This window comes from Homarus americanus, unplaced genomic scaffold, assembly GCF_018991925.1.
Source record: "Homarus americanus isolate GMGI-L3 unplaced genomic scaffold, GMGI_Hamer_2.0 scaffold20021, whole genome shotgun sequence".
Classification (NCBI taxonomy): Eukaryota; Metazoa; Arthropoda; class Malacostraca; order Decapoda; family Nephropidae; genus Homarus; species Homarus americanus.
The window spans coordinates 50,363-73,786 of NW_024712490.1; the positions used below are offsets into that span (position 1 = coordinate 50,363).

The 23,424-nt window shown below is 38.4% G+C and overlaps 1 protein-coding gene across 4 annotated transcripts in view; it reads right to left on the bottom strand.

The window, feature by feature from the left end:
• LOC121860494 (ectopic P granules protein 5 homolog) overlaps positions 1 to 22,670 on the bottom strand; it is a gene marked incomplete at its 5' end in the record, with an annotated part of 61,169 nt that extends 38,499 nt beyond the window's left edge. For 2 of the 4 annotated variants that reach the window (XM_042357660.1, XM_042357669.1), the window contains 5 exon segments: positions 10,190 to 10,349; positions 12,336 to 12,499; positions 15,521 to 15,757; positions 18,749 to 18,926; positions 22,527 to 22,670. In XM_042357660.1, coding sequence (XP_042213594.1) covers positions 10,190 to 10,349; positions 12,336 to 12,499; positions 15,521 to 15,757; positions 18,749 to 18,926; positions 22,527 to 22,670 — 883 coding nt within the window. 4 annotated transcript variants of the gene reach the window in all.
• Positions 22,671 to 23,424: the final 754 nt, after the last annotated feature.

The following is a 23,424-nucleotide window of genomic DNA, read 5'->3' on the forward strand; positions in this document are numbered from 1 at the left end:
TCACCACCTGTTGTTCCTTGTCCTCGTCGCTTTTACTCTCGCTGTCGGTGTCACCCAGCTTACGCAACTCATCCTTGGTGTTGGTAGAGTCTTTCAGGAGCTTGAATTTCTTTGCCGAGTATGCAGCTTTAACATTGCAGATTAACTCCTGGTCCATGGGCTGGATTAATGACGTAGTGTTGGGAGGTAGGAAGACCACTTTTATGTTGGGGTGACGATCCATAAATAGGGGCGAGTGTCCTGGTGCGTTGTCAAGGAGCAACAAAATGTTGAATGGAACATTCTGTTGCTCGCAGAATTTCTTGACGTCTGGAACGAAACAGTCGTCAAACCAGGAGAGGGACAGAGCAGAGAACATCCATGCCTTACGTGCGGTTAGCCAGTGGACATTAAGCTTGTTCATGTCCATATTCTTGTAGGCGTGTGGCTTGCGGGCTGTGTGAATCACTGATAACTTTGGTTTACAGGTACCGGAGGCATTGGTGGTAAAGAGGACGGTGATGCGCTCCTTCTGCAACTTCCGACCCCGAACCTTGCTGGCAGACTGGACAACGAAGGTCTTGGTAGGCAGCTTTTTCCAAAAAAGGCCGGACACGTAAGAACGGAGGAAAATCTCTAGCCGCCACACGGTCAGCACTCGCTTCTTCACCACCAATGTTGATGTTGGTGATATTGTTCCTCTTCTTAAACCTATGCAGCCAACCAGAGGAAGCATTGAAGGGTTTGGGCTCTGTAATTCCCATCTTACGTGACACTGCTGCGTAAAGTTCACGTGCGTACTCTTGAGTGGATCGCGTGTCCACCGCCATGTTGCGTCGCGCCCGAGGAATCAAGTAACTCACCAGCAAATTTTCCACCTTTAGCAGCACCTTGTTCTGGCAATACTTGATCATTGAAGCACCTGCAGACTTTGTGATTTTCATGTGCTCTTTGATCTTGGCTGCATCCTTCTTAATAGTACGAATCATAGATTCGTTCACTCCATGCTGGCGCGCGAGATCAGCTTGACGTGTTCCTTTCTCCAAATCTTGAATGATCTGGTATTTCACTTCGTACCTTAGGGAATGGCGTATCTTCTTTGGCTTAGGGCGGCTGGGTTCAGTTAAGGAAAGGTTCCTCTCTGGTGGCGGTGGTCCGGCGGAAGCCATTTCACAGAACAATGGATGCACGTATACACGGTGTGGCCTGGAGGGATGAAACTGCCGCGGCTAGGTCAAGCGTCGTCTTTCCTCCCTCCCTCCCTTCCCCGGGTGGACACGTCATATTACTTTAAACCAGTGGTTCCCAAACTTTTTCTGATCATTACCCACTTTTCATATATGATCCTTATCCATGGCCCCCCTCTCCCAATCCATATCTCTGGCTGGCTCAGCTGCTGACTGGCTGTTCTAGTGTGGTGGGGCTTGGGATTTTTATGTGTACATAGCCTCAGCTTATGGCCCCCTAAATTTTGCTGTATGGCCCCCCAGGGGGCCATGGCCCCCTGTTTGGGAACCAGTGCTTTAAACCAATTACAGCTAGCAGCAGAGGGAGGTAGGGATGCATGGCCAATCACAGTCCGATACGTCATATGACGTCAGTGATAACGCAACAGAGACATACACTGCGCAACCTTACCGCGCGGCTTGTCCAGGCGGAAGCGGAAGGAGGGAGGAGGAGGGAGTAGGCGGGTGGGGCGAGTGTAAAAATAGCGTTGAGCCGGACACTCTGCGCGTATATGGGTAGATGAACCGGTGAAAGTGAAAGTTCGGTTCTGGCGAGGCACCGCGTAAATGAGAAATCGCGGAAAGTGAAACCACGTAAAGCGGGGTAATACTGTACTGTATAATAAAAGTAAATTGTTTCACAAGATACTGAGACTTCAGCTATTCTTAAATCATTACTATAGCCACAATCTAACCATTGTAATGATGTATACTGTACATTAAATATATATTTGCCTCCAAAATTGCTAATGGTACTAACTTAATTACCACTTACTCGAAGATATGAAAAACTACATTAAAATGTTTTCATGGCCACTGAGCATAACAAACAAACCTCCCCTTCACATGAACAAACATCTTACAGGGAACTACTGTATAATTCACCAGTTAATTTTAACGAAGGTAAAATCACTACCAATACTGTACACTATTAATACTCACCTTGGTTTCACATATGTTTTATTGTATTGGTGAACTAATCACTTCTCTTCATTATGTTTAAATGACTGCATATGAACTGTACTATATAAATTCTTCTATTCTATGCATCATCAGTCAATAACAGAGCCCCAAACATCAGTCAGCCTTCCTCATATTCCCCATCAAAGATGAGTCTTTGAATTACTGTATCATTGACTTACAATGTCAACCATAAGATTGATTCTATATCTTTTTGGTCCCTAATATAAAACATCAAGGATGTTATCCAATGATATTCATACCAACTCACCGATGAGCAACAGAAATGTCATGACTAATGAACACTTATTGTACTCAATGAGGCTTGTGGCATACTGTAATGGCATATCAGTTGCTACAGCTAACCTAAAAAATATCTTATTCTCTAGGAAAGTTGGTCTTCACATATCACATAAATGGAGTTATAACTCAAGACCTACTGTATTACTATTTGCATTTTTAAAGATATCATAACAAGATGTGGAAACCATAATCCCAATGCAATAAGATCTGCAAATACTCAGGCATTACACAACAAAAGTGCATCAATGTATGATGTACTTGTTAAAAAATAGTGTTGATTAAATTTAAAATTAAAATAATACAGTACAGTACATACTGTACCAGTACAGTGGTCCCTCGGTTAACAAGCGCCTCGGTTAACAAGATTTCGGTTAACGAGTTACCTCCCATAATATTCTTAAATTCGGTTAACGAGCAACCCCTCGGTTAACGAGTTTCTTACGAGCCGACCTCAAAAAGTTTTGGCTTGCACTGGGCGGTCAACCAGCTGTAGTATTAGTCCGCCAATACCTTAATCGGTTCTAGGGCTTAAATTCCTTACTATTTTAGTAAATATCAAGAAGTTTATACTACTCAATAATTTTAAAGGTTTAATATTAAATTTTTTAGTCATTTTAACAATTAGTGAACATAATTGAAGGTAAAGTGACTAGTTTAATGCGTGGCATCCACCCTCTTAACACAGCAAACAGGCGTTAGTCTCTCTCTGTTTTCACTGGAGGTAACATCTTGCCTGAGACTCTCTTCAAATAAATGCTTTTTTGGTGTGTTTCCAAGCAAATTATTGGTCATTTTGAAATTTATTTTACATATTGACAATATATAGCGCAGTGCAGTGTTATTTTAAAGAAAATATTCTTTATTTACAGCAAGTTTAACTTTGAAAAGCAAGTGTTGACATTGTTTGAATCCAGCATGGGGCCTAAGAGATCAAGAAAAGCAATTTCAATCCAAACCAAGCAGGAATTCATAAAAACATGAACAAGGCATTAGAAAAAATGCGATATGCAAAGAATATGGCATGTCGACATCAACTGTGTCGACAATTCTTGCACAGAAAGACAAATTTAAATAAGTGAAAGTGAGAGACAAATCTACAAGAGTGTTTAAATGTAGATCCCTAATTGCAGAAACTGAGGTTACTTATCATCTGGATTAGGGAAAAACAGATGAAAGGTGATTCAGTTTCTACTGAATTCATTTGTGAAAGAGCCAGGGAAATTTATGAACATTTAAAGACAGATCAACCTGGTTCTTCAGGCACAGAATTTAAAGATTTTCGGGCCAGCAAAAGCTGGTTCGAAAAATTTAAGAAAAGAAGTGACATTTTCAGTGTTGTTAGGCATGGTGAAGCTGCTAGTGCTGATAAGGAAGGGGCAGCAAAATTTTTAGATGAATTTAAAAAACTGATGGAAGAAGAAAATTATCTTCCACAGCAAGTGTTCAATGTGGACGAAACTGGGCTGTTCTGGAAAAAGATGCCCAAAAGAACATTCATCACCAGAGATGAAGCCTCTTTACCTGGGCATAAACCCATGAAAGACCGTCTCACTCTATTGCTTGGTGCCAATGCTTCAGGGGATTTCCGACTGAAGCCTATGCTTGTCTACCACTCTGAAAACCCCAGGGTGTTCAAGCAACAGAAAGTGGTAAGAACAAAGCTTGGAGTTTATTGGAAGTCCAACCGTAAGGCATGGGTGACAAGACAGCTATTTAATGAATGGGATGTTGATGTGTTTTGCCCTTGTGTCAAGAGCTACCTAACCACCAATAAACTCCCTTTAAAGGCTCTTCTCCTCATGGATAATGCTCCTGGTCATGACCCTGACCTTGCCAGAAATTTGGAGTATCAATTTCACTTGGTGAAAGTGTCGTTTTTGCCTCCAAACACTACATCAATCATACAGCCAATGGACCAGAATGTGATCAGCAACTTCTAGAAGTTGTACATGAAGAAAATGTTTAGGAGGTGTCATCAGGCAACTTCCAATGATCCTGAACTAACACTGAAACATTTCTGGAAGACACAATTCAACATCCTGGAGGCTGCAAAATTGATTGTGTCATCATGGCAAGAAGTCTCCACTAGATCCCTCAATTCTTCATGGAAAGCACTGTGACCATCAGTAGTCCATGATTTTGAGGGATTTGAGGAAGAAACAGAGTTGGACCAGGAGATTGTATCCATTGGTCAGTAATTGGGCCTTGAAGTGGAGGAGGAGGATGTGGAAGAGCTTGTGATGTCTCATGAGGAGGAACTTACTCCTGATGACTTGAAACAACTGGATGAGATGTTACAGGTAGAGGCTGACAGTGGTGAGGAGGAAATTGAAAGTGATGACCATATGTCAGCTAAACAGTTGAAAGATGTGATTTACCACTGGGAGAAGTTCAGGGAACTGGCTTCAAAGCACCCACAAGTGAAAAAAACTGAACTAACTTTGTGTCATGTTGAGGACTCAGTGGTCTCCTTTAAACATAAGTTAATGGTGAGGAGGACAGATGCCCCACAGACCACAATTGACACTTTCTTCAGTAAAAGGCAGAGGGAACAAGATGCTATCCCTCAGCCTTCCACTTCAAGAAGGAGAGAGGATGTTCATGGTGGAGAATCTGTCAGTCCAGAGGTCCCTGACATTTTCATGGAAGGTGACTCACCTTCCAAGAAGCAGTAAAATTCTTCTCCTCCACCTCCACTTCCTTCTCTTCTCCCTTCTTCTCCTCCTACTTCAAATTCACATCATCATCATCATCCAGGAGCCTTCTACATACACACCTCAAAGTAAGTGAACTTTTCTACCTTTTTTGTTGAATTAAGGCAATTTTCGGTGAGCTGGAACCAATTACCCAAAAACCCATTGAAACAATGGTTTCGGTTAAAGAGCAACCTGCTGGAACGGATTTTGCTCGTTAACCGAGGGACCACTGTATATGACAATCAGATTGTATTTAGTAGTATACATATCACAATTGGTCAAAGAATATAACCCATTAATAAGAGTTCATAGCAGGGTTCAAAATTGGCACAATAATGTTTTTGGATTCTGTATGTGTCAGTGTGTAAAGAAGACATTTAAAGCATGTGCTTAAAAAATCCTTGTATGCCAACTTTAACCCTTTAGCAGGCAGGGACTCCCTTAAGCTGAATAAAATCACCTGACGTTAGGCAAGATAAAATATCGTATATACTCGTCTATAACCCCCCCTCGTTTATAAGTCGACCATGATTTTTGGACCAAGAAATCGTTAATTTATGATATTCCTCGTTTATAGGTCGACCCACGTTTTTGAGGGTAAGGGAACAACAAAACCTTCAGTAAAAACGCTCTACGTCCTATAAGCTGAGGCTCGCCGTGCATGAAACACGAATGCCGAAGGCAAATTGTTTACCATTTATTATTACGACACTTTACACTGAAACGCGGGTAGTTTCAACAAAAATATTGTATATTTCCATTCAAGTCAATTAGGAGGGAATATTATTGTAATACAACAGTTTTTTAACTAAACCATTCAAAAAGCGATTACGGTAACATCTTTTGAACGAAAGAAAGCGAAAGTCATTGTTTTCGTCACGATTTTATCCCACTTTCCACTGTAATACGTATGTAATTTCAGCAAAAATATTATATTTCCATGAATGCATTATATCAAGCACAGTGTGAATAGAATATCATTGTAATATAACAGAATTTTAACCGAAAACTATTAAAAAAACGAGTAACATCTCAAGAACATCGGAAGCTTAGGTAAAAAGTCTTTTGTTTTCGTCATGTATTTTATCCTATTTTACATTGAAATACATCACGTTTCAGCAAAACTACTACAGTAGAAGTCCAAAAATCCGGACTGCTTGGGGATTGGGTCGGTCCGGATTTTCGGATTTTCCGGATTCTCAGGCAGTACTTTTAAAATTCAAATTTAAGGAGGAATAAAGAAGAGATGAACAGGTACATTTTGATAGTTTATTCATTAGCAATTATAGCATGCTTCATTTATCAAAATGAGCAGTTTTAATGAAAAAGCTGTGAATTCTAGAATTTTTTTCTTTGCCTTTTTTATATCATAAATTGTAGACTTTCCAATGTCGTATGTTTCCATTAGAACAGTATTGCTCACACCACGTACTAGTTTCTTAATTATTTCAAGTTTGTCACTCAATTTCAACGTGTTCTTCTTTCTCTTCACACAACGAAGTTTATCTACTTTAGGAGCCATTATTATGGGCTTGTACAGTAATCTGTAAATGGAAAGAGTAGGACTCAAAATATTGTTATATTACAATACAATGGTATTCTATTCATACTGTGCTTGATATAATGCATTCACGGAAATGTAATATTTTTGCTAAAATGACGTACGTATTACAGCGGAAAGTGGGATCAAATCGTGACGAAAACAATGACTTTCGCTTTCTTTCGTTCAAAAGATGTTACCGTAATCGCTTTTCGAATGGTTTAGTTAAAAAACTGTTGTACTGTATTACAATAATATTCTATCCTAAATGACTTGAATAAATACTACAATGCTATATTTCTGAATATTTTCATTAAAATCCATCAAAATCATTTTCTTTGTCATCGTCTGCAGCACCAAACTGCTTCTCCCAGTCTCTCCTTGAACAGGGCTAGAGGGTACGTGTTTTTCGAATCGTTTTCAGTTAAAAAACTATTACATCACACGTATATTTCACCTAAACTGCGCCTGAATGAATATATTCTCGGAAATAAATAGTAGTTTTGCTGAAACGTGATGTATTTCAATGTAAAATAGGATAAAATACATGACGAAAACAAAAGACTTTACCTAAGCTTCCGATGTTCTTGAGATGTAACTCGTTTTTTTAATAATTTTCGGTTAAAATTCTGATATATTACAATGATATTCTATTTATACTGTGCTTGATATAATACATTCACGGAAATGTAATATTTTTGCTGAAATTACGTACGTATTAAAGTGGAAAGTGGGATAAAATCCTAACGAAAACAATGACTTTCGCTTTCTTTCGTTCAAAAGATGTTACCGTAATCGCTTTTCGAATGGTTTAGTTAAAAAACTGTTGTATTACAATAATATTCCCTCCTAATTGACTTGAATGGAAATATACAATATTTTTGTTGAAACTACCCGCGTTTCAGTGTAAAGTGTCGTAATAATAAATGGTAAACAATTTGCCTTCGGCACTCGTGTTTCAGTTTATAGGACGTAGAGCGTTTTTACTGAAGGTTTTGTTGTTCCCTTACCCTCAAAAACGTGGGTCAAACTATAAACGAGGAATATCATAAATTAACGATTTCTTGGTCAAAAAATCAGGGTCGACCGATAAACGAGGGGGGGTTATAGATGAGTATATACGGTATGTTGTCACAGTTTGATTGCTCGTTTTAAAGTGGCGACCACGTGGTCGCTTGTTGTCGCTGTGCAGCTGTGGCGCTCACGCATGCGCACATACACACAAAAGCCCGCTAAAAAAAACAAAAAAAAAAAAAAAATAAAAATAAAAAATAAAATAAATAAAATAATAATAATGCGTACTAATATTAATTAGTTTTCCAAAAGTCCGGATTCTCGGGTGGTCCGGATTTCTGGCATCCGGATTTTTGGACTTTTACTGTATTTATTTCTGAGAATATATTCATTCAGGCACAGTTTAGGTAAAATATACATGTGCTGTAACATTTTTTTAATTAAAAACGATTCGAAAAACACGTACCCTCTAGCCCTGTTCAAGGAGAAGACTGGGAGGAGCTGTTTGGTGCTTAAGACGATGACAAGGAAAATTATTTTGATGGATTTCAATTAAAATTTTCAGAAAGACCCTGGCACTGTCAAGGAAAGTGGCTGCTGAAGGCTTCCAGGACATGGCAGAGGACGAGATTTGGGAGCTAATTGAAGAGCACGACACTGAGCTGACCGAGGAGAATCTACAGGAGTTAGTAGACTCAGGCAAGGAAGAGGAAGAGGAAGAGGATGAGGAAGAGGAAGAGCACCAAGAAATAATGTTGGAGAAGTTGGGGGAGATGACCAGGAATATTGAGGCACTGAAAAACCTGGCCTATAGTATGGACCCCTCCATGGTGCGTGCCCTGAAATTCATGCGAGGGTTGGATGACGTTTTCGCTCCATACAAAAACATCATGGAAGAAATGAATGAAAGAAACGACAACTCCCCATCACCATGTTCTTTGATCACCGAAGGAGAGATTTAACACCATCAATCACTGGCGGCAGTGAGGAAGCAGCTGAATCAATCGTCGCCCCTGCTTCACCACCAGTTTTGTAATTGAGTGACGATGAGCCCGATGACACCCGTCCTGTCGCCGAGGATAGGAACTGTACAGTAAAGTGAAATTTTTATCTCTTTTTTTTTTTAATAGCTTTTCTTGCCATGTTTATTGTTTGTAAAAATGCACAGCACAGTACAGCTCAGTACTGTACATAGGAAGTGGAGGTGCAGTTATTCACAAAACATTTGTGTTTGTTGTCGGCAGTAGTGATGGTGAGGAGGTGGAGGAGGAGGGAGCGAGTTGGGAGGAGTGGTGACCTTGGACGCGGGAGCAGGGACGAGATGCCAGCCAGTACATTACAGGTATATTAATTGTTTTTATAGCTATTTTTGCATTTTAATATTAAATACTGTACATTACGTTTCAACAAAACTACCATTTATTTCTGAGAACATGGAAATGTAATATTTTTGCTGAAATGATGTGCGTATTACAGTGGAAAGTGGGATAAACCTGTGACGAACGCAATGACTTTCTCTTTCTTTCGTTCAAAAGATGTTACCGTAATCGCTTTTCGAATGGTTTTCAGTTGTGGAATTATAAGGCTAATGATAGGATAGAATATTATTGTAATACAGTACGAGTAACTTCTCTTGAACATCGGAAGCTTAGGTAAAGTCTTTTGTTTTCGTCATGTATTTTATCCTATTTTACATTGAAATACATCACGTTTCAGCAAAACTACTATTTATTTCCTAGTATATATTCATTCAGGCACAGTTAAGGTAAAATATACATGTGATGTAACAGTTTTTTAACTGAAAACGATTCGAAAAACACGTGTACCGTCTAGCTGATACACTCAACACCTGGTGGTGCGTCATGCGTCATTGTAAACAATAGGAGGTTGAAGTAGATTACCGGGTATTATATTAAGTGTGAAATATAGAAAAGGTTTTTATTACCGGTATTTTTTGTAGATCATTGAGAACTGTGAAACCGTATATGATAAGATAAGTTAGCCTGTGCTAAGACTTCAACATAGACTACTGAAAGCGCATTGTAAGGTAATTTAGACTTCAACATAGACTACTGAAAGCGCATTGTAAGGTAATTTAGCCTATTGTAAGTTGGTGAGCTTCATTTGCTGAAGGAACTGCACAACTTTTCATTACTAATTGGTACATATTTTACATTACCATTGTTTACTGGCAGTAAATGGTAATTATTTTTCATGTCTGAAGCTAAAAGTTGCTCCTCGCCCTTCCCATCATGCACGGGTTCAACCTAACAAAACTATTACGCATGTATAGGACGACCCCCAATTTTTGGCCCAAAAATTTGGTCTTAAAAGCTCGAACTATACACGAGTATATACGGTACCTAAAGGATACTTTGCCCTGTAAAGGGTTAAACCCCTAGTACGACCCCTGAAAGCGTCGGTGCAAATGTAACGAAAAGTGTAAGTAACCAGATCGGTAGACACCTTACCTGAGGATCTAGGATTTCCTCTTCATCTTCTGGTTCCAGTCTTAAGCAAGATTCATGATGTTCCACAGCACTTGCAACTTTCTTTTTGATCTTTCCAAGGAATGCTGAATTGACTAGCCCCTGATAGAACCGAGAGACCACACTACTGCATTCATATTGCCTGCAAAAAAATCCTGAAGGATAAAGCAAAGATGCAAGAAACCTGATAAGTTACCTTTTTAACATCATCAATAATAACTTTACCGTGCATTTACTGGCAATTCGCATTTAAAGGCGTTCCCGTGCCACTGCGAACGTTTGTTGGCATTGAAGTCCAGCCGGTGCTGGTCTCATGTGACGCCTTAAATTTCTACTTTCTTAGCATCAATTATGGCCTCTTAATGACCTGAAAACCCTACTGGAGTTGCTAGTGACTAAAATAAGAACAATGTGCAGAAGGTTGAAATATTACAGAAACTAGACTGTGGAGCGTCTGCTCGTCAACTTTGTGATCTCTATGGTGTTTGTTCCTCAACAATTTATGATTTAAAGAAGCAGAAAGATAAACTCCTGAAGCACTATGTGGAGAGTGACACAAAGGGAATGGAAAACTGTAAGCACATGAAATCAGGGAATCACAAAAATTTCGAAAAATGCTCGGTGCAATGGTGTCGTCAGATATGCCCTCCCGCCCATACAGGTACAGTGATCCCTCGGTTAACGAGTTACCTTCCATAAGATTCTTAACTTTGGTTAACGAGCAATCCCTCGATTAACGAGTTTTTTACAAGCCGACCTCAACATGTTTTCGCTTGCATTTGGCGGTCCACCAGCTGTAGTATTAGTCCGCCAATACAGTAATCAGTTTTAGGGCTTAAATTCCTTACTATTTTAGTAAATATCAATAAGTTTATACTATTCAATAATTTTAAAAGTTTAATATTAATATTTTTTAGTCATTTTAACAATTATTCAACATAATTGAAGGTAAAGAAACTAGTTTCGGGCACGCCATCCAGCCTGTTAACACACAAACAGACAATAGTCTCTCTCTCTCTTTTCAGTGGAGGTAACATATTGCTTGAGACTCTCTTCAACTAAATGCTTTTTATCTGTGTTTCCAAGCAAATTATTGGTCATTTTGAAATTTATTTGACATATTGACAATATATAATGCAAAGCAGTATTGATTTAAAGAAAATAATCTTGAATTACACCAAGAGAACTAAAATTTTATGGGTGAAATGGTGCCATGGGGTGACTTCTCTTCCACCCCAATGCCTTCTCTTCTCCCTTCTCCTCCATCCCCATTCTAATTCCCATCATCACCATCATCATCCAGGAGCCTTCTACATACACACCTCAAAGTAAGTGTGCTTTTTTACATTTTTTGTTGAATTTAGGCAATTTTCTGTGAGCTGGAACCAATTACCCAAAAACTCATTGAAACAAATGGTTTCGGTTAACGAGTTTTTCGGTTAACGAGCAACATGCTGGAACGGATTGTGCTCGTTAACCGAGGGACCACTGTACTTCGATTTAACGGAACAGTCCAGGTCCCGTCAATGCCAGTAAACTGAGGTTCAACCTGTATATCTTACCAGTTTGGCAAATATATTCTTCTGTAACACTTGAAGCAATTTTTACTTCACATTTCTTGACCACTTTCTACATACTATGACCATTAACCTACACATTATTATAGGATCAGGCTTGTCTACACCCTCACTTCTCATTGTTTTTGATCACAGTAAGTTCATATCAAGTTGTCTTTTAAAAAACAGATCTCTAACACTTCTCTCTCTTCTTTAGACCATAGCATCATGTGTACTTTTGGATATCTTTGTGTTGGAAGTAAGTATACTGTTGCTTACATAATACTATATAGTATCTCTTTTGGACCAACTAATATCTTCTTTATCTGTCTGGAAGACTTACATCTATTATATGAAGGGAAGCTTTCACTCTCATAGCCAGTTTTTATATCTAACTACTTGATATTTTGTTAAACATTTACTGTATGTCACAATTTCTTATCATATAATCTACAGTGCATTTCAACAGAGGACTTTTCATTGCATTACAATGATCCTAACAAGACTCACAACAAAATATCAAACTTAAGGTGGGATTCTTGATTTACAGATGTATAATAGTGAGGACTAACCCAGGTTGTGGAGGAACATGAGCTAGGTGTAGTGTGAAGTACATCTTTAATGTGACTGGGAGGGCAGGATGGTCAGCTGGAAAGTCCACTACTTGCTGACCCCAACGGTAAATGCTCAGCAGACTGGAGGAGATTGGCCCAAGGCCTAGATCATCGCTTACTTTCTGGAAATAGCATAAAGGCCATATCTAATTAATGTCCTTTCTATCTACAGTACTGTATGTACAGTACATGTAAAGCTTAGTTGGGTATGCAGACTCATTGACACACACACATATCAGTTGCTAAACATCCCCACAATATATATAAGTTTTAAGGCAGTGCCCTCACTGCAAGTGGCCTTGAGCAAAATTCATTTGTCACCAAGCATCTGTGTCAGGCAGTTCTGTACCTTGATAAGTCAGTGCTACCCTATCTCATGCAATAATAGTATATACTGTATAAGCTAGAGTTCAAAATCAATCTCTTTTTCTTGGTAATTTCATCATCATTCCTGTTTATTACCCTTTAATTAAAATGACACCTAAATATAATGCATGTTAAGTAGGTGGCCATTAGGTAAATCATGTAAATAATTATAATTATTGTACTTATGATTCTTTGGCTTCATTAATTATTATTGCTTCTACACTTATTTGATTTATTAATACAGTATTCTTATTCAATTTCATGTATTTTATCACAAGAAAATGTATAGCTTCTTGGAATACAATGGTCCCTCGGTTAATGAATGGTTCGATTCACGAAATTTCGGTTAACGAGTTAGCTCCCATAAGGATTTTCAGTTCGATTAACGAAATCTTTACGACAAACACGTTTCGTTGTGCACATCAGCTGATCGGCTAGTCCGCCAATACAGTAATTGGTTCTATGTTTACATTAGTTTCCAGTGAAGTAAATATCAAGAAAATTGGTCTCCTGAATATTTCTGCATTTTTTATATTAAAATTATTGGTCATTCTGAAATTTGGTTAACATACAGTATTGATAATATATACAGTACAGGAAACAGTTTTTGTGCACCCATCAGCTGATTGAATCACCCAATAACACTTCTCAGTTTAACTTTGTTTACAGTGGAGTGAACATCGATTTTGTTGGTCTCTTGAATATTTTTTGCATTTTTACATTAAAGTTATTGGTCATTTTGAAATTTAGTTAACATATTGATAATATACGGAGCAAAAATTATAATGAAACATGAAGAACGCATTAGAACCAATGCACTCTGTAAGGAATATGGCACGTCATCATCAACTGCCTCTACATTCAGCTGTTTGATATGTACAGTATAGTCTCGGTTTACGCGGTCAATTAAACCCGTAGAGGTCCATGTAAAACGAGAAACGCGAAAACGAAATAACAGAACATATGGGATTAATTGAAATAGAAACTGGGCCGACCCCCAGACTACGCCTTTTCCGACACAATACGTACGTTAAAGTAAAAATAACATCTTAATTTTATGATGGTATGCACACACAATTAATATTTAAGAGAAATATCAATAATATTAGGTTTTTTAACACTTACGTTAGTAGAAGAGATGGCTGGGCACACGGGGATGGGGGTTGGTTCCGAGGCAGAGGACAGATTATTGGTCCTCACCTGTATCACTTGTATCACTATCCACCACAGAGGCTTGCAGGGCCTCTTTGTCAAACCCCTCAAAGTCCATATCCTCACTATCACTGACCTGGTCTGGCTGTGGTGGGTGGCGGGTGAAGAACTCGGTAATGTTTTGTTGATTGGGCGACCTAGTGCGCACCCTGCCCACACCGCTTCCCGCGTAAATGATGGAATGTACCGCATAACTAATAATTGCCGGTCTGGCCAGGTGCCGCGTAAATGACCAACCGTGTATAGGAAATCCACGTAAATCGAGACTATACTGTATACAAAGCTGCTGGTAATACGACATACACACCTCAAAGTAAGTTAAAATACAGTATTCTATTGCACATAAGGGCGAGATGAAGGAAGGACTTTGAAAATAGCAATTAAATGCCAGGTAGCGACGTGTCCTCCTCATATTACTTATTAAGTAATTATTAGATGTTTTAATTGCCTGTACAGTACTGTATGTTGGCCTGGCGAATTAGCTAGGAATTAACATACCTAGGTTGCATTTGCTGAAGTCGCATTAGAGCTATATCACAAAAACTGGTTTTTAGAAAAAAACGGCTTTTTTATTTATTATTGTACAGTATACTGTATAGTACAGTACTGTATTTCGTTTATATTTAATATTTTGTTAATTCTATTACCAGTAAACAGTACTTTGAAATAATAGATTTGGTTAACGAAATTATCGGTTAACGAACGACTCTGTGGAACAAGTTGTGTTTGTTAACCGAGGAACCACTGTATATAGTGTCCAAGAACATTTTCTCTTTAATTCTATTCAGTATTCCCATAAGATAATAAATTTGTCAAATGCCATTTTCCAAGAATGTAACTCCCACATCTGACAAGGGTAGACTATACTGTACAGTATTAAAAAGAATTGACTTAAAAGTAGCTTGATTTTATTAAAGTGGTGTAATCACATACTACACTGCTTTTATTAAAAAAATAAAAAATAAATAAAACAAGTGAGTAGAATGAAATATGAAAAGAACAATTAACTCAGAAAAAAGTGAAGGAAGAAAGCAAGAGGCAATACTGAAATGTAGGAAAAAAAGAATTGCCAACACAATAATGGGAAGGAAAGTAAAAAGATTAATAAGGTGTATTACAGTACAGGTTCATCTAAAACCTTCTGAAAAACTTGTATTGTATTACTGAAACACTTTGGTCTGTAACCCTCCAGTCCAGCAAGATAATCTTCAATGACCAGTCTCTGAAAGAAATTCTGAATAGAACACCTACCCATTATCCATAAATTTGAACAACAGATGCTGGATACATCTAGATAATAAATGAATAGTTTCCACTGTAGATATCTCAAACAATTCAAAGATATAAAGTAAATTTACTACCATATCTCCTACAGTGTGTGTGTGTGGCTTTTGGTTTCTGAATTGGGAAAAGATGGTAAGATAGGGTACAGTGATAGGGTACATTGATAGTTAGCTTCATAATAATTTTAATCTGTTAAAAATATAATCTACTGATAATTTATTTGAGCACTGTACTTCACATTTTCGGCAATTCAACTGCAACCAAAATACCAGACATCTTACCTTAAGAGCTTCTTCAAGTGTAGTTTGTGGCTTAGCAAATAATTCTATTAAGAGGTTCTTCCAGAGCCCTGAGGATAACTCCTGCTGTGTCTCTAGCATGAGGACAGCCACCGTGAACCACGGGAACTGTGGGGCAGAAGGCCGTACCAGCAAGGAGTGAGGGGCTGTAGTTCCTGCTGTTAACCAAGACAGCAAACCAATCACACCTCCCCCACCACTTTGTTGACATTCAGAGCTCTGGAACACATTTCAAATAGTTATTATAACACTGAATACTGAACCTTGAAAATATTCAAAGAAGGCAGTACATTTAATACAGTTCTGTACCATCTATAGATTAGATGTGAAAGTCAGTCTATATCAGCATTGTTCCATCATCCTTTATTTGTCAAAATTATTTTATTTTGTACATCTAATTTCCCTTCTACAAATTTTTTTTACATATAGTACTGGACATTTATTTAATTATTCATCATCTCAAATATTTACATATCCTTTTACAGGGGTCCTCACTATAAGTGGTTAAAAGGGACCAGAAAAAAGCCACTGATTATGAAACCATTTATAAACAGGAGTCAATTCCCCCCAAAATTAATAGGGTCTAATTAGGACCATCACAATGTAAGTGACGCTCCTAAAGTTAAATTAGGTATCTTTTAACAGCCATTTTAAAGTGAATTACAAACAAAAATTTTGCCTGTGTACTGACGTTGGGACTCGAAAATACGTAATTTGACAAAATTTTGGTACGACTGAGGCAGGTCGTAAGTGCGGGTGGTCGTAAGTCGGGGAGGAGCTTAGACATCATGCTGAAAGTCTCTCAGAAGTCTCGGAAAGGAAGTGGTGTGGGGGAGAAAGTCAAAAGAGTGCGGCTGTCAATTGGAAAAAATTTTGAGAAAAAAAAAAAATCCTAGTTTAAGGTAAGCTATGAATAATGTTTCTATGTACATATCATGTGACTGAGGTGTCTCCGTAGGTGTGAGCGTATTAACGGAATTAATCTCGGGTTAGTGAGTTCAATAAATCGAGTGAAAAATAAAGGATTCCGTTAAATCGAGAGTATACTGGACATAAAAGTCGTTTGGGATTGGTCTGTTGATGGGGCGCAAGCAACCTAACCATGGACTCGTGCACTCATTTCAATGAAAGTGGTTCACTGAGAATTGCTCGTCACTTTTCTTAGGACGTGTAACTTCTAATTCCACATCCATCCCATAGCTACTGCGCTTCCTTTTAGCCACTACACCACCTTGCTTTGGTTTGGAACTGATGGCTACAAAAATAGTCCACCAGAGACAACAAAGTTGTTAATTATAGTTCTTGGAGCACTTCAAAATAATGCCTGTGGACACAGGCAGTACTGAGCATGAATAGTGTGGGTGAGAAGGATGACTTTTAAGAGAAGGGGAGACGGGCGGGAATTTCAATCGGTCAATCACTTGTTCCCCCAAAGACTGACGGATTTCAGCCTTAGAATCCTCTTAACTGTAGGGACTTTATACGTGTAGGTCCACAATTATTTGACCACTTATAACGAGAACCCCATATATGACAGGAAACACTCTATGGGGCAACTATTAAAATACAACGAAGGAGTAAGAATATTTTTTTTAAGTACAGCTCCTCCCCAACTTACGACGGGGTTAGGGACCCAAATCCAGGTCGTAAGTCGAAAATGCTTAAATAATACATAGAAAATCTAAAATGGGCTTCTCTTTTTCTTCTCAGCACCACAAAACTTTCACTTTTAAGCTTGCCAGCCATTTTAAAGTGAATTACAAACGAAAATTTTGTCTGTGTACTGAAGTTGAGACTCGATAACACGTAATTTGACAAAATTTTGGTACGACTGAGGCAGGTCGTAAGTGCGGGTGGTCGTAAGTCGAGTAGGTCGTAAGTCGGGGAGGAGATTATGAGCTGGATTTTCAAATGATTTCTGCGTGTATTGTACTATTAATGATTACATATACTGTAACAGCTGACATCGCAATTAGTCTTAAGAGAGTACTGTACTGTATATGAATTTCTCTACAAATTGGCAAAGATCCACTAATAGTGTGAGTGAATGATAATCAAGGTTCTAATCAAGAATTATGAGTAAGTCAAAAAAATTTCAAATTTTAGTAAATTAAGGTCAGGAATTTCTGGATAAAATACTGTATATGAAATCTAAAAAATATGGATCACTGCCATCCTGACTACAAATTACTGGTACTGCTCCTTCTTAATCAAAAAGACCTACTTCCATGCAGAAATTAAACAAAATACTGAACAATTAAGAATAAAAAAAAATCAAAGTCATCTTCATTTCCTGCTGGTCTGCTAAGGAAATAATATTGTGACTTAGACGTATCATTTTTATTGACAATACACAGAATTTTGTGAAACCTCTGTATTTGTTGTGATTTTGATTTATGTTCTTGAGGGAAAACTCAAGTACTGTGGACAGTTGGATGGAACTCTTTTATATATCCCAGCAATTTTTTTGGAGTGGGAGAGATTAAAACTTGACTGTCACTATATGTGATAAGATTACAATGAAAAGTGTGAAATTTCCTCTTATAATGAAGTGAGATGCCCTACAACTTTAAAGTTCTGTAATTTACAACATATACATATAGGAGTGATTCGATTTATGAAACAGATACATTCTTGAGAAACCTTTCATAAATTGAAGCCATTGTTTCCATTGACTACCATTATATAAATGGGAGTTAAGTTTCTACGAAAAATAAAATGTCCCCAAATGTAAAAATGTAATTTTTTTTTTGTGGGAAACAATACTTTCCAAGCTTATGTGTATTACATGCTTTACACACAATTTTTATATACTGGTAGATAACCAAACAAAATAAACTAAGATTAATTTTGCTAATTGTGAATTATGTACTTCATATACACTACTGTACAGAAATAACAGCAGTGCATGAGATTGAAAATATGATACTGCTCAATATCAACTTGAATTACCTGGTCTAAATAACAAAGAATAAAGTATAAGACTCAAATATCTGATGGTGGGATTTAAAACACTACTCAGCAGTTCTTGAGTTAGTCTTTTTATGAAGAAGTTGATGCAGGAGGGATGTATGGACCGTTGACACAAAAGTTTACCAAGTCTTTCACTCCAGGAGAATTATTTTTAACTTAAAAAAATAATAAGTTCCAGTGTTGTCTCCTTTACTAAAAGGACTTTATATAAAATAATACTTAAATCTCATGAATTACTTTCATGACTTCGGAGAATCCTCTTATAACTTCTTGCCAGCAAGCCGGGTGTGTGAATGACTGTTGACAAATGGTATCCAGTAAAAAGAGTACAGAGCTGTCATGTACCCACTCTGGGATACCTATAAGAAGCTGCAGCCAAAATCGAACTGCAGATCCACCAGATGAAAGATTGTACCTGAAAATATGATACTTAATTCATTAAAAGGACGGTAATGTACCTTGGTCATGGTGAACATCAAGAGTACAAGGCTAAATTATTTTCCAAACTGACCTCAAAGTAATATGTAATGACAAATTCCTCAAATGCAAATTAATAAATATTGATGCATTGTAAAGAACTCTCCAATAGCTGGATTGGATCTCGAGCCTTCCGGGAAATTCCGCGAAAACTCACCCCGTTCCAGGAATGTAAACATGTTTCTGAAGATGAAATCATGCACATTTTCTGGAATAATCTCTCCATTCCAGGTATGGGAATGAGTTTCTCAGGATGGAATCACACACATTTCCCAGATAAAATACGAGCATGAGAAAAAATTTCTGGGACTTCCAAAAGATTGCATCATGCTCTGATACTTCTGCATGTTTCAGATGCGTGGGTGGCTAACCAGTTGGGTAACTTGGGCTGCAGGCTTGTAGCCTGCGACTGGCTAATGCTGTCATGTGATTGCATGGGATGTCTTTGATAGGCTGATGCTTATCCCAGCTTGGTTCATAGTTCGCTGCCATTGTACAAGGTTGTTCCAACGCTCGCTGTTGTTTTTGCATAAATTTGCATTGTGCAGTATGTACTGTACATTACTCTACCAAGACACAGTCAACCGAGAATACAGTATTAAAGCAGTATTAAGAAATAAACAGTGATTACTGTGTACAGTATACTTTACTGTAATTTATCATTGTTAGTGTAAGCACCGTACATACAGTACCGAGCATAGCAGAGTGGAGAGTGGTTGTGTACTGTTGCCTCATGTGTAGTGTTTGTGTGTACAGTACTGTAATTTGTTGTACATGTACAATGTTGAGAGATACAGAGAAACCCAGGGCACCAAGGAGTTGAGGAGAGGCCTTATGAAAAGACTGCCCTTTCAGGAGAAATTGGACTTTCTCAATAAACTTGAGAAAAATGTGTAGGTGAAAGTGTTGATGCAGGAGGTGGATGGGGGTATGTCAACCATCCACGATGTGAAACATGCCAAGCAAAAGTTCAGGAGGCAAGAACAGAAAGTTATGCTAGGTGCAGGTGAGGAAAGTAGCCTCACCCATATTCATATAAACACCTTAAAATATGACAAAGTAGAGCTGAAATATATAACTGGTACAGTACAAGCAGCATTGAGCCATTGGTGTTCCTATTCACACCATTGAGCTCCATGATGCCACTCAGCAATTTTCTACACTGCTGGATATGCCCAATTTCCATGGGAGCTTTGGGTGACTACAAGTTTTACAGGCAGCATGGGATCAGCAGCAAGTGAGTGGCTGGTAAGAGTGCTAGTGCTTATGTGGCACCAACTCATCCATGACGATGACATCAAGAAGTACGAAATGTATATACAGTGTGGTTGAGACAGATTTCTATTGGAAGTCCCTGCCAAACAACACTGTGGCATTCCGGCAGGAGAGCAGTACCCCTGGACTCAAGGCCAGCGAGCAGCAACTGTCAGTGCTGTTCTGTGCCAATGCTGCTAGCTTCCACAAAATTACACCAATAATGGTGGGAAATACATAGAGGTCAAGAGTGCTGCACAATTCAATGGATAGCCTTCCTGTGTCCTGGTGTGGCAACAAAAAAGCCTGGTTCACCCAGGAAATATTTGAAGGCTGGTTCCACCATGTATTCATTTGAGTACATGCTGTCAGACAATTACATTCCTAGGCGAGAGGTCAAAGCTTTGCTCATCCTTGACAATGTGCCTGCTTACCCTCAGGGCATCATTCTAGCCTGTAAGCTACACTGCAGGTGCATCCTCATAAATGACATTCTGGTGGTGGAACCAGTGCCAAAGAGGGGAGAAAGACACCAGGGGACTAGAGACACTGAAGAACATCAAGGACTACAACATCCGAGATGCAGTGTTCAACCTGAAGGCAGCTTGGGACAAGATCATGGAGATGACACACAGGAATGTGTAGAAGAGGCTCCTGAATGGTGGTGGTTGCGTTGCCGCCGCAGAAGCTATTTTACTGCAGGGGGATGCAGACTTTGAGGGCTTCGAAGTGGGAGAGGCCTACACACTTTTCTATGACAATGGTGACATTGCTGTGACCATGGAGGATGTGAGAGAGTGGCTGCAGGTGGATACCAACAATCCTGGCTATGGTGCCCTCACCCAGGAGGAAATATACAAAGGTGTCATCAGATCCTACGGAGAAGGACAGGAGGAGGATAAGGACGACAGAGAGGAAAACTAGAGGAAAGTACCACCACCAGTCTCAGAGAGGTGAGGACATACCTAGATGGCCTCCTGAATTTTATGGCCACCACTGACATCCTCTGCCTCCTCCCCTTTTACCAGAACACATGCCTCTTCATCACCTTGTCCATCAACACTACTACATGCCTGGTCATCACCACGACCCAACACTTTGTCGGCAATGGAAGACATTTGTCACTCTTGATTTGCCTCTCTGCTTCATGGAGGGAGAGGAGAGCAACAGTATATGATCAGCTGCCACATAATTGGTACAGGACAAAGTAGGCCATCCTATATCATCATATCAACATTTGGCCTGCCTGCATCACAAAAACAAGACGACGGCATCTGCTGGTGAGTAGAGTATACTATCGTACAATACAGTAGTAGAATACATTATTTTGTTTTATTTACAATATATTGTACGTGTACAGTAGTGTTTGCATAAATAAATACCCGTGTGGCGTGTGTCTCTCCATGCAAGATGCGTAGTCAAGATTTTCAGAATACTTTCCCCAGCACCCGGAAACATTCCAGGGATGTGCAATAAAATCTGTCCATGCGAGCTGTGTAGTTTAGACTGACATTTTGAGATATAGAAAATTTTCAAGGATTTGTAGCCCTGTGAGAACTTGGCAAATTTTTTTTTCAAGCCTAGCTCTCACAGACTTCGAGTAAGCTATGGGTATAAGACATACAATGAAACCTCATTAATTCAAATTAATTGCAAATTTCAAAGCATAAAGTCTTACTACATAGTAAAAATATGGCAAATTGACAGATGTAATGAAACAAACAATATTAACCTGTAAAACACAAATACATAAAGATGATTGTGTATTTAAATACAACCTTATCTTTAATTCTAAAGGGCTCCTAAAGGTAGTGGAGAGTCAGATAAGGTAAGTACAGTAGTGTGGGGCAGTTGATTTAATACTATCACAAACTACAGTACTGTATTACTAAATTATTTACACTGCACACTAATTTTGAGTCACTATCTCAAAGATTTACACTTAAACACTTAGAGTTCTTGATCACAAACATCAGATTGTAAAATCTGAGGAGGAGGTTCCGGAGAAAGTGCAGTAACAGCACTGAGATCTGACACACCACTATGTCTAGAACCAAGGTGGAAAGAAGTAGAAGGCCCAGGAATCGACACATAGCTCACCATGTGATATGGATTAAGCAACATCTGGATCATCTGCATACAGATTAACGAGGTTTCACTGTATACCAATCGACAAAAAATAGAAAATGAGACCCGTCTCTAATTTGCACATTTGGCACTTACGCCCCTGTTTAGGAGACCGCATTACCTCATATATACTGTACATTATATATCACAAGCATACCTTGAGTAATTTCTGATGTGATATACAATCATGGCAGCAAGTAAGCTGAGAATCTTGCCTGGGAAATTGGAGGCCACAAGACTCTTTGCCATAGTTATATATGTCTGGTCTGCAGTCAAACACTTTTGTATGGCAAGCATAAACCTGAAGAGACACTGATATTAGTAACATGTCTTCAGAAATATAGATAAATCATTAAGTACTATGGGAATTATGAAAACTAATATAGGGATAAAAAGGATATGGAATATACCAGTGGAGTAAAGGAGTCCTCAAGAAAATGCTATTTGTGGGGTTAGGTGCCACGGACCCCTGTGAATAGTATTAGCAGCCATCATATTGTATGTGAGAGTCACCCATAAACACAACCATAAATGGTATTTCAGTATGTTTTTCTTTAAATACACGTACAGTGGTGAAAGGCATAAATAAAACCATGAAATCATACAATATACTATACAGTAAGCATAAAATAAGAAAAATGAAGAGCAAAGGGAATTAAAATATGTATTTGTGAAGGAGTAGGGCGGGTGGTTGAGCTGAACCCAATGGATATTTCCCACCCCTTTATAAGAACAGTATGCAATTTTACTAAAATTCCCATATTCTTTAGGTTCCTTTGGTGCCAGATTAATGAAATATTATCATAAAATAATAAATTTTGTATATATATTTTTGTAATGGTGTCACCCTGAGGATGATTATAAGAAAGGAAGGAACTGTTTATGTAATACAGAAATAATTTATTTGTATCTCAAAACAAATATTTTTTCTATTTTATTACTTTATTTTTTTAGGGAATGAATCGCAAATAATCAAAATTGCGAACTGTAAAACTGCAAATGGCAAGGGTTTACTGTATACTGTACGTGTATCATAAAATGGATGTGAGACTGGT